This window comes from Felis catus, chromosome E1, assembly GCF_018350175.1.
Source record: "Felis catus isolate Fca126 chromosome E1, F.catus_Fca126_mat1.0, whole genome shotgun sequence".
Taxonomy (NCBI): domain Eukaryota; kingdom Metazoa; phylum Chordata; class Mammalia; order Carnivora; family Felidae; genus Felis; species Felis catus.
This window is the reverse complement of record NC_058381.1, coordinates 42,912,379-42,924,952: the sequence shown is the minus strand read 5'-3', so window position 1 is coordinate 42,924,952 and position 12,574 is coordinate 42,912,379. Positions and strand designations below refer to the sequence as shown.

Here is a 12,574-nt window from a genome sequence, read left to right as displayed (position 1 = left end):
AGGAGAAATGAAGTATGAAAATATGTATAGCATGAAGCAGGGAGGGACAAGTGCCATTTAAATAATTTTATCTTAGTACTGTAGTAATAGTTTATAAGGAGGGATTATTTCTGGCTGGGATGACCAAGAAAGGTATCTGAGGAAGTGATGTTCATAGTGGAGCCAAAGACTGGGGAGGCATCTGTAGGGATAGAAAGTGGAGTGATTAGTGGTTGCCTTCAATTCGGGCCATGGGATTGGGGAGTGATGGCCGAAGGGTACAGGATTTCTTTTTGGGGTAACAAAAACGTAACGTCGTTTGTGGTGGTGGTTGCACAGCTCTGAATATATTAAAAAACCACTGAATTGTGCACTTAAAATGGGTGAATTTTGGGGAATGTCAATTATATTTCACTAATGCTGTTAACAAAGAACTACTTTAAAGAAAAAATGGGATCGCTTAGGCTATGTGTGAACATTCTCCCCTCAGTCCCTAGTGTTGAGTTCCTCCTACTCTGGTTCATGCTCCTTGATACTGTTGCTCGTGCAGGGTCCTGCTCTTGTTTAGTTTACTTATTAATTCCTTTTTATCTCTTTCTCGTGCCTGTTACCATAGTAATCATTATAGCACGTGCACGTGTGTCTCTGTATGATGTATAAAATGTGAGTGGTTGCATTGTTAACGTAAGTACCGCAGTGGCATCAGGTTTCTGTGTCTTCCTGCTTCTCACTTCTTCCACCAGGCACTGCGGTGAGTGATGTGCTTTTGGATCCATCCTCTGGTGCTGTGTGTCCGTCTGGTCTGATTGCTGCTCAGTAATCCCTGGTGGGCATTGCTTTCTTCCTCCCCAAAAATAAAGCTGCAGTGGATATTCTCAGATATGTCCCTTTCTGTACCATGTGAAAATGCCTTTGGGTTACATTCCCAAAAGCAGAGTTGCAGATCCCAGGATCAGGTACATATTTAATGTGTTTATTTCAGGGGTTTAGTTTAGTTCAGGGGTTTTCACGAAGTGCAGTCAGATTGTTCCTCACCTTGCCTGCACTAGTCAATACTGCTTCCAGCAGAACGAGAGTTCTTGTAGCCTCCCTGTCCACACGGGACGCACAGACTTTAAAAACGTTTTTGTTTTGATGTAACAGTAAAGAGGTGCATGAGATTTTGATAATGGAGGGAGGAAAGAAGGAAGAACATTCTAGAAAGGAATGCAATGAGCAGGAGCCCAGAGGTTGCATGTTAGGAGGAAATGATTTCTCCTCCCAGTTGCCACAGCGCAGTCCTTGGAGGACGGCTGCAGGGATGAAGCACAGAAGAGGAGGGACCAGACTCTGGAAGGCCTTGAATGGAGAACTGGGAGAAAGGGGTGACAAAAAATAAAAACAAAATAAAATAAATAATAAAAATTAAAAAAATAAAAAAATTTAAAAAAAGAAAGGGGTGACATGATCAAAGCACGATGCTGGGACCCTTCCTTTAGTGAAGGGAGGGTCAGGAGGCCAGGAGCTCATCATGGTGGAAGGGTGCACAGGTGTGGAGGTGGGGGGGGGGAAGAAAATGGGAGCAGTGAGATGACTAGCAGAACACTGGTTATTAAATAGAAATGAGAAAAAGGCGCATGTGTAGTTTTATTTTAGATTTGTCAAGTTTGAGCTACCAACAGGACACCCAGCTAGAATTAATTACAGGTAGTTGGAAATTATTACATAAAATCCTACAGTTAGATTCAAAATGCAGTCAGCAGTATGGGGCCGGAGGGAACTGGCTTAATAGCCATTGTGGGGCCACCACCAGGAGAATATGTACAGCTACCCAGAGAGCTAATGTAATGTCAGGTCACGTTAATAGAAGTAGAGCGTAAAGGTGATAGAGGTAGCCAGTCGGCATACCACTGGAGGGTTTTTTGTTCTTTTTAAGAAAGAAGTTGACGTGCTGGAATTTGTGTGAAGGAAAACAGGCTCCCACCAGTATATCCACCCACCTCCCTACCTCTGTGCCATATGCCTTCCCTCCTGTTCTTATGGATGATTTGTTTGCGTTCCTATCTACTGGAAACTAGGTCCCATCCCTTCTCACCTACCTGTGAGTTCTCCCCCTCCTGTGCCAGTTTTTCCTCCGCTAGATCATTCCCATCAGCATATAGACATGCTGATATTTCATCTTAAAATCCTCTTAACTGATCCAATATCCCCCTTCCTGTTACCCTGCTTCCCATTGCAGCATATCTCAAAACAGTCAGTGATACTTGCTGTCTCCAAATCCTCTCCTCCCTTTTTATGTCCACCCCATTTCTATCCTCTGCTTCTCCCATTCCACAGAGCCCGCTCTTGTCAAAGTCACTAGTGACCTCTGCCCCAGACCCAGTCCTCATCTTCCTTGACCTATCTGCAGCATCTGACCCGGCTGATCACTCCCTCCTTAAAATCCCCTCTTCTGTTGGCTTCCCCGGAACCCCCTAGTTTTCCTTCTCACTGGCAACCATCATCACAAACAACTATTTTAATTAATTAATTAATTAATGTATTTATTTATTAAGTTCTATTTTAGAGAGAGCACATACAAAAGTTGGGGAGAGGGGGAGAGGCAAGGGGTGGGGTAGGAGGGGAAGGGGGGGAGAGAGAGAGAGAGAGAGAGAGTATCCTAATGAGGCTCCACACTCGGCACAGAGCCCCCAACACGGTGCTCAATCCCACAATCCTAGGATCATGACCTAGGCCAAAATCAAGAGTTGGATGTGCATCCAACTGATCCACCCAGGCACTCCATTTTATTTTATTTTTATTTTTATTTTTATTTTTATTTTTATTTTTATTTTTATTTTTTAACATTATTCATTTTTGAGAGACAGAGCATGAGCAGGAGAGGGGCAGAGAGAGAGGGAGACACAGAATCCAAAGCAGTTCCAAGCTGAGCTGTCAGCACAGAGCCTGATGTGGGGCTTGAACCATGAACTTTGGGATCATGACCTGAGCTAAAGTCAGACGCTTAACTGACTGAGCCACCCAGGCACCCGCAGGCACCCTGTTTTAAATATTATTTATTTATTTGCTTTTTATTTGTCACAAACAGTTGTAAAATACTTTCATCATCCCAGAAAGAAGCCCCATACCCCTTAACCATTGCCCTGCAATTCTCCCAGCCCCAGGCAACCACTAATCTACCTTCTGTCTCTATAGATTTGCCTATTCTGGGCATTACATATAAGTGGAATCCTATAATATGTGTGGCCTTTTGTGTCTGGCTTCTGTCACTTAGCATAATATTTTCAAGGTTTGTCCATGTGGTAGCAGGTGTAAATATTTCATTTTTTTTGGTCAAATGATATTCCATTGTATAAATATACCACATTTTATTTATCCAGTCATCAGTTGATTGACATTTGGGTTGTTTCCACTTTTTGACCATTGTGAGTAATGCTACTATGAACGTGTGTGTATAACTTTTTGTGTAACTTAGATTTTCAGTTGTCTTGAGTATACATCTATTAACAGAATTACTGGGTCGTAGGGTAACTCTGTGGTTAACATTTTGAGGAACTACCAAACTTTTCCAAAGTGGCTGCACCATTTTACATTCCCACCAGCAGTGTCTGAGGGTTCCAGTTTCTCCACATCCTCACCAACACCTGTTATTATCTGTCACAAAGGTATTTTTCAAGAACAGCTCTGAATCTAAGTAAAAAATCTAAAGGTATGAACTTGTTCCCAGCTTCTACCTCTTATTTCTGACTTCTGCCCTTGAAGGAAGTGATTTTTCCCCTTAAAAGGATGTGTTATGATAAGCGATTTGTTTTCTCCAGTCTCCGTCCACTTGTGATCCACATGTAGGAAGGGGCTAGCTTAAAGCAGGAGAGTCATCTGTACAGACTTGTCTTTGTAAAGGATCACGCAAGAGTAGAGCCTGCCCCACTGACTCCCTGGCGCTGAACTCAAAATAAGAAGCTGTCAAGCCTGTGAAGTCATTGCTCTTGAGTCACATAACGTAGACGGTCACTGAGAAGGAAAGGTGTGTGCCTCTCAGGACCTCCTCCCCTCTCTTGCTGTTAGATGGATGATGAAGACGATGACGATGACGTAGGAGATCACGATGAGGACCACCCTGGGATGGAGGTGGTGCTGCACGAGGACAAGAAGTACTACCCCACAGCTGAGGAGGTGTACGGTCCTGAGGTGGAGACCATCGTGCAAGAGGAAGACACCCAGCCTCTCACCGGTAAGTCAGCAGCACCGGGTCGTGAGAGGTGAGATCAAGAAAGCTTCAGTTCGTAGCCGTGGTCGGTGTGGAAAGTTCAGGGAATGAACTCATTCGTTTTTCTTCACTATGCTCAGTATTGCTTCCGAATTGAGATTTGTCTAACCCTGTTTTAACATGTAGTACAACTTGTAGCTTGTTACTAAGCAAAGAGGAATCGCTTCTTTATTTATTGAATTTTGGTTTCGGTGCTTATGACTGTATTTTAAGTTCTTTGTCTGGCGTGAGCTGTTTTTCCATCCAAAGAATCCCAACTCCTTTACCCAGTCCACACAGTGCTGATCTTCCACTTCTTTAATCATTTTCATTCATCTTCTGGGAAGTGGTTGGATTTCATAAATGCAAGGATAGATTTTGAACTGACACTGATCTCAGCCTATATCCAGTCCCTTTCCCTTCCTCCCACAAAATGAAGTCCAAACCCCTCAGTCCATAGTTTGAGAGCCTTCTCTGTCTCGTGCCAAACTGCATTCCCAAACGTGTCTGAACGTATGAGTGATCCTTGAGAATAACATAAATTGATGTCACATATCATACATTCTGAAAGCTCAGTCTACTGAAATGGGGCTCTGTATTTTTATGTTTTATGCCAACCTGCGCATCACAACTTTTGTTTTCCTGCCTAGAACCTATAATTAAGCCGGTGAAAACCAAGAAGTTCACTCTGATGGAGCAGACTTTACCTGTCACGGTGTATGAAATGGAGTAAGTTACAAGGTTTCTCAGCCTCTCTGCACAAATAGTGTGGGTTCATTTTTCTGTGGAGGTAGGAGGTGGTTTGTGGTTGAAGTAGCCAATGAATTATAAAAGCAAAAATCCTCCCCTACAATTTGCCAGAATTTTCCTTGAGCATACATGGGTGCTGGACTATGTAGAGTCCATCTTAACTTTTCTCCTGGCTCTCATTCAGACTTCAGCCTTTTCTTTTCCAACCCCTTAGTTTGGTATTAGAAGCCACCCTTGGAGACAGAACTCGGTATTGTAATGGTCAGTGTTGAGACCACCAGAGCGCATTTTGACTTGATAAGATTGCTAAGTGTTTGGGGAATATAACAATTCTATATTTTGGAAAGGAGGGCACAAGTAGGTGGATACATGTGTAGAGTACTTAGACTCTTCATACAGCAGACTTTTGAAAATATTTTCATTGATGAATTGCATTTGTAAGGTACCCATTATGTTGAAGTGCTTGTGACTCATTATTAGATAATGAAACTTAAAAAAAAAATGTTGACATCTAGTACATCTGAGAGAGTAGGGTCCCTTCTGGAATGGTCAGGTCACCTGCCCTCATTCAGCCGTTTTGGAAACAACTTTTCAATTATCTTCCAAACTTGCTTCATGTTCTCTTGTGTTCTCACTGGTGATTTTTTAAATTTTCCAATCTTTGTTTCTTAAACTTTTTTATTTTATTTTATTATTTTATTTTATTTTATTTTATTTTATTTTATTTTATTTTATTTTATTATTTTAGAGAGTGTGAGCTGGGGAGGGGGCAGAGAGGGAAAGAGAGAGAAAGAGAGAGAGTGAATCTTAAGCAGGTTCCACGCTCAATGTGGAGCCCAACACAGGGCTTGATTTCATGACTCTGGGCTCATAACCTGAACCAAAATCAAGAGTCAGACACTGAACTGACTGAGCCACCTAGGTTCCCCCAAATTTCCAGTCTTTGAAAGCGGGCTAGAGATTTCAAAGAGCCAAAGTCCTCTGAAGGCTACCTGCCATGAGTAATGTGGGTGATAAACAAGACAGATAGTGCTGGTTTTGATCAAGATGGAACTCATTAACGAGATGGGGGTTTCTCAAAAGTTTTGTTAACTAGCTCTGAGGACAATTTCGAAAGAGAAGCTCTCTCAGTGATTTTAAGTCCCCTTAGCATTAATGGAATAAATCTATAGTGTCTAACCTGGAGATTTTGAATGGGGCAGTCCTTGTGTGCGTGCCCGTGGGTATTCGTACTGGTATTTGGGTTTGCTTTTCTTGCTTGCTTTTGAAATCTCATGATTTTACTGGTGAAATCCCCATTTCATAGGTTGGTTCACCTCGCGGGTAAGTCTCTTCCGTTCCCAGAGCCAGAACCAGAACCACGTAGATGTAGAAATCCACGTGTGCCTCTGAGTGCTCTCCAGTTGGTCTGAGAGTTTTCCTGACAAAATACCTGAAACAGCTCTGTGCCACTCCCCACTTGGAAGCTTTTGCCAAAGTCCCTTTTCTCTTTCCCTTTCTCCTTTCAGCTTCTTGGCAGATTTGATGGATAACTCGGAGCTCATCAGAAATGTGACCCTCTGTGGCCATCTCCACCATGGCAAGGTGAGAGAACTTTCAGCTACTTGGAACAGGATTTCTCTTAGTTCCTGCTCTCTTTTTCAGCCCTCAGAGTCACAGATTGGGGTTTGAAGCCATAACATTGGACCTCCTGATTCTGGGGGGCCTCCATGCCTAGTGTGAATCCATTTTGTGAAATTCTAGCTTTTCCTGAGCAGCAGGTGGAGCCTGTTTCTAAGCCACTTACAGCCTTGTGTCTACATCTGGACAGAAGAGGGGAAATTGAGCCTTACTCTGATTTTATAAGTTTTCATTTCCCGGGGGAATGCTTTGTCCAAGAAAGATTTCATCTTTCATTTGAAAATAATCCTGTGGCTTCAGTGTTAATCCCTTGCTGTCCCATAATCCTCCTTGCTCTCCTCTTCCTCTCCTTATCCCTAAGTTATGTGGTGTATTGGGCACTGGGGGAGGGGTAGAGTAGATTTTCCTTTGTGCTTGACAGATCTTAACCTTCTCTTCCCTTTCAGACATGTTTTGTAGATTGTTTAATAGAGCAGACTCACCCGGAAATCAGGAAGCGCTATGACCAAGATGTGAGTAGAAATTCTGTGGAGGGTTTAGGATGAACCATTCAGAATATGGTGTCTCTCTCTTTCCCTTTCCTTCCACTTTCCCACTCTTGTTATAAATAATGACACCTACAAAGTGCTGCTTTATAATTGTAATCTCTATTCATAGCCTTTAAGAAAGTAATTTTAACTTTCTCGAGAGCATAGAGAATATTAACCTGCAGTATTTTTGGATGATCTGTTCTGCACTTGGGATCTTTCCTCTGTTCTGATATATCCTGACTTTTATAGCCTGTTCTTTCCTGTCATAGTATTAATAGTCTACTCTATAAATATAATACAATTGGACCTTGTTGTTTTCATGATAAATTTAAATGCCTGTGAATGAGGCCAAGTGTGGCTGGAAGTCTCAGAGCAATAAATGTTCTGTGTCTGCTAGATTGAGTGTTTTGACGTGCGGGGCGTTCCATAAAGGCTGGATATGTCTCCCTTCACCACTTTAGAATTCAGTGTATTTGATCAAATCGAGCTCTCCAGCCATACCTGGTCCTCGGTGACCACCCTAACCCCCCAGAAAAATCCATTCAGGAGCATTTTCCATCTGAGAGGGCACTGGTCTCATTGTTTGGAATTTCTGTAGAATACCCTTCTGTCTTCCATCTATCCTTCTGAGGCAGAAACCCTTGAGTTGGGAGCTGGTGGGGGAAAGTGATTGATGGTTTGTGTGGGAGAGGAGTCTGAAGTCAGTTGGTAACAGCGCTTCATTTTTTTTTCAGCTGTGCTACACTGACATCCTCTTCACAGAGCAGGAGGTAGGTGTTCCTGGGGAAATCCAATTGTTGCCCACACCAGACCCATCAGGAGTTCTATAGGGAATGTGGGGGAGCCTTTATGCTAACACTTTGCTCTATACTGTACTCCCTCTCTCACTCCCACCTCACATCTCTTTATCTTGTTGCTTCTCCCAGTCGTCCCCTGATCTGTGTATATTACTTGAAAGAGAGCTGGGCAGGCAAGCTTTAGGGTAGGTGGGGGGACCTTCCTACCCTTACTTTTAATTTGGCCTAGTAGGGCAAGGCCCAAGAGGTGATATCTACATTTCTGCAATAAGTTATATAGAAACCCAACAGGATTTTTAAATGACATCATCCTCAAAACCCATGAGATGATTCCATCTATATGATGATCTCTTTCTAGGAGTAGCTTCTCTTTGAGAGTGGGTACCTCTGTCGTTGTGCTTCTATTCTGTGTAAAGCAGTGAGCGTACCTCACTGTCTTTCCCATTCCAGCTGGTGCCTCTTTCTTCCATCTGGATCTTTCCCCTGCTCTCTGACCCCTCTCTTTCCCCTCTCCTTTATTTGTCTCTTTTTCTTAAATGACCACATTGAGAGCTCAAGTTCGTAAGTACGGTTTATTTACTAAAGGAACTTTGAACGGTGCAAGCTTATGATAAGTAATTAACAGATGTTAGCTTTTGTTTTTTAACATGTATGACTAGAGTGTTTTTAATACTTACTTCTTTTTATAACTTTTGGTTCCCAAGTTTTATTCAAGAACTCATACAAAATATTCCAGATAGGGGCACCTGGGTGGCTCAGTCGGTTGAGCGTCCGACTTTGGCTTATGTCATGGTCTCACGGTTTGCAAGTTTGAGCCCCACGTCAGGCTCTGTGCTGACAGCTCAGAGCCTGGAGCCTGCTTCAGATTCTGTGTCTCCCTCCCTCTCTGCCCCTCGCCAGCTCACACAGTCTCTCTCAAAAATAAATATTAGGGACGCCTGGGTGGCTTAGTCGGTTGAGCATCTGACTTCAGCTCAGGTCACGATCTCACAGTCTGTGAGTTCGAGCCCCGCGTCGGGCTCTGTGCTGGCAGCTCAGAGCCTGGAGCCTGCTTCAGATTCTATGTCTCCCTCTCTCTCTGCCCCCCTCTGTCTCTCTCTGTCTCAAAAATAAATAAAAACATTTAAATAAATAAATAAATAAATGAAATAATGAATGAATGAATGAATGAATATTAAAAAATTAAAAAAATATATTCCAGATAAATGCATTTTAATCTTTCTCTTCTTCATTGTGGTTAATCCAGAAGTAACACAATTCATAACTCTCTTTGTTGCGAGTAACTACATATAATCACACAGATTATTCTTCTTCAAATTAAAAAAAATTTTTTTAATATTTACTTTTGAGAGAGAGCGAGAGCGCAAGCTGGGGAGGGACAGAGAGAGGAAGACAGAGGATCCGAAGCAGGCTCTGTGCCGACGGCAACTAGCCTGACGTGGGGCTCCAGCTCACAAACTGTGAGACCATGACCTGAGCCGAAGTCCAAAACCCAGCCGACTGAGCCACCCTGGTGCCCCTCTTCAGATATTTTTTGCTGAGATATTTCAAACACCTTTTGGAAAAAAGGCACCTCAGAAATGATAGTAATCTTGCTCTTGCTCCTTTGAATGGTTACAACCCCTCCACCAACATTCCCGACTTTGCCATTCTCTTTGATTCTCTTGAGGAAACTGCTCCAAATTGGCAGCATCCATGATTCCATCTCCTACAAAGTGGGTGCAGTCAAGGGTAGACTTCAGAACTTTTTTTTTTGTGCCCCTTTGTCACAAGCTTTTTCGTGGGTGCCATGGTGGCAGCGGGGGCCAAAAGGATCTAATTTTTTTTGAAACCCTAAAATGCAGCAGGATGTTTCGTTTCACTTATATAATGCTTTAGTTATTTTTTGTTAACTGTGTATTAAGATCGTAGGATCCTGGATTCTCTGTTAAGATTTAATCCTACTTGTTCTTTTGGTTTTTTGTGGGTTTTTTTTTTTTTTTTTTAAGTTTATTTATTTTGAGAGAGAGAGAAAAACAGAAAACAGAGCGGGGAGAGGGGCAGAGAGAGGGAGAGACAGAATCCCAAGCGGGCCTCACACCATCAGCGCAGAGCCTCACATGGGGCTCGAACACACAAACCGTGACGTCGTGACCTGAGTTGAGGTCAAGACTTGGGTGCTTAGCCGACTGAGCCACCCAGGCACCCCTATTTTTACTTTTGTTGTATTTGAACGAGACCTCTGCAAAAATGATGTTTAACACCAAGATAGCTCGTCTTCAGGGTCATTCTGATTAGAGGCCTAGATAAAAATAACACTCAAGAAGAGACGTCAGCGTAACTACTAGCAACTGGCAAGCCCCTGGAGCAGAAGGAACTCCTCTTGCATAGGAAGAAGTCCCGATGACCACTCTTTCTTCGTGATTTCAGAGAGGTGTTGGCATCAAAAGCACTCCAGTGACAGTGGTCTTGCCAGATACCAAAGGAAAGTCTTACCTCTTCAATATCATGGACACTCCAGGTGGGACATTCCTTTTACTATGAGAACCTTGCCCTCGTTTTTTGTGCTCTCTTTCCAGAATAGAACAGAGCATTTCGTCTTTGTGTTTACATTCCTTCACTTCTCCTTCCGTTGAGATAATTTCCTTTTTCACTGTCTCCTTTGCTTCTGACTAGTTAATTAGCAGGCACTGTGCAGCAGGCCTTCTATTTCGCTCCTCTCTTTGCTCTGCTCTAAAATATTTAAATATTAGGGAGTCTCATTCATTGACTCATTCCAGCCTGTGTCAGGCCCCATGCTAGACACTTGATAATGAAGGTGAGTCAGACATGGCCCTGGCTTCGGGCACACTAAGTCTTTTGAAGGAAACCGTGGGGTCAGTGCACCAAGTGACGGTGGACATACAGGTCACAGGAGCAGCATACCTTGCCCTGTGACAGACTGTGTCTTTATCTAATAGAAAGGACCAACTCAGGGCAGAGTTTTAAGTAGAAAAACTGGAGCTTTGACAGGTTGACCTTCTTCTCATCCTCGGATGCCCAGTGCCCTGATACCTCTCAGCCCCTGTCCCTGTCCCCCACCAGCAGCACCTTGGCTTATCTCTCATGCACCAGGCCCTCTTGCCCTTTCTCCAGCCTCTGAAACGTCTTGTGCCTCCCAGAACTCTGCTGACTGCTGATGAGACCTAGCTGGTGTGTGAATGTCGATGTTATTGCCCTCCTAGGCAAACACTTCCTTCTTTTTGTGTTTGGGGACCACCGGTATAAAAGTTTAATCCAAGCACATGACTCTACCTGGTAGAATTTTATACGATGTAGGGAGTTGTGGGGAGAAGGGAAAGGGCATGTTTGGGGGCTCACATGCTTTGCAGTGTTCCCTTAGGCTACCTACAAGTTAATTTGCGTCATCCTGCCACCACGCAGGTGACTTACTGGGTATTTGCCTTTCAGGACATGTGAATTTTTCTGATGAGGTCACAGCTGGCTTGCGCATCTCAGATGGAGTTGTCCTTTTCATCGATGCGGCTGAAGGGGTGAGTCTGCCTCTTATGATCCCTCCTCCATGTTAGGTTTGCCCCACACAATGCCTAGTGCATTGAGTGAGCTGGGAACCAGAGACAATGAAAGTCTGTGGGATTAAGGCTCACGTTTGCTCTGAAATTAAGGCAGCCTATGAAGGTCACAATTACTTCTCAGTATGAGTTCTTCACTCCTTGTCCAGTGAAGGTCAAAATGATAGGACCCAAAATAAAATGACAAATGTAATTAAAAGAGGGAAGAGAGTATATTCGTGTAAATGGATTTTAAATATTAATGAGTTTTTTTTTTTAATTTTTTTATGTTTATTTTATTTTTGAGAGAGAGCGAGCGAGCTCAAGCATGAGCTGGGGAAGGGCAGAGAGAGATGGAGACACAGGATCTGAAGCGGGCTCCAGGCTCTGAGCTGTCAGCACAGAATCCAGTGCGGTGCTCGAGCCCACAAACTGTGAGATCATGACCTGCGCCGAAGTCAGATGCTTAACCAACTGAGTCACCCAGGCGCCCCAATGAGTTTTTCTAAAATAGAGTTTGGAATTAAAAGACTCAAGGCATCTTGTGTATTTCTAAATTGAGAGATTAGGTAATTTGGCTAACCTTGTTCATGTTGTCATTGGTGATTTTGCCAGCAGAGGGAGCCAGAGTTGCTTTTTTTTTTTTTTTTTCTTCCCCCTCTTTCTATTCGATTTCATTTTGGAATACACATACTTTCAAATTTATTGAAAAGTTGGAAGAACAGTACAAGGAGTGCACCCTCATTTGCTTTGTAATTCTTTCTCTGTAGATGTATACACACACATATGGGTGTGTATTTTCCCCGTGAATTATTTCAAAATACAATATTTCATCATGTTACCTAAGAACAAGGACATTGACTTACATGACCAAAATACAGTTCCCAAAATCAGGGAATTTAACATTGATACAATATTGTTGTACAGATCTTTTTCTCCAGACCTTACAGAATTTCACTAACTGTCCCAGTAGTGTCCCTTATAGAATTTTCTTTTCTGATCAAGGATGCTGCCTAGCATTCAGTCCTCATGTCTCTTCAGTCTCTTAATTGGAATCATTTGATTGGAACTATTCAATAGCCTTTCTTGGTTTTTTTATAACGGCATTTTTGAAGAGTGTAAATTATACTTGTTTGGTAGTAT

General features: G+C 42.9%; 1 protein-coding gene across 1 annotated transcript in view; it reads left to right on the top strand.

Moving 5' to 3' along the window:
- The window catches only part of EFTUD2 (elongation factor Tu GTP binding domain containing 2), a 39,760-nt gene that overhangs the window by 5,034 nt on the left and 22,152 nt on the right, over nucleotides 1-12,574 (top strand). The window contains exons 3-9 of the mRNA XM_003996992.6: nucleotides 4,024-4,189; nucleotides 4,855-4,933; nucleotides 6,463-6,538; nucleotides 7,021-7,086; nucleotides 7,839-7,874; nucleotides 10,311-10,401; nucleotides 11,331-11,413. Coding sequence (XP_003997041.1) covers nucleotides 4,024-4,189; nucleotides 4,855-4,933; nucleotides 6,463-6,538; nucleotides 7,021-7,086; nucleotides 7,839-7,874; nucleotides 10,311-10,401; nucleotides 11,331-11,413 — 597 coding nt within the window. The remainder of the gene's footprint in view (nucleotides 1-4,023; nucleotides 4,190-4,854; nucleotides 4,934-6,462; nucleotides 6,539-7,020; nucleotides 7,087-7,838; nucleotides 7,875-10,310; nucleotides 10,402-11,330; nucleotides 11,414-12,574) is intronic.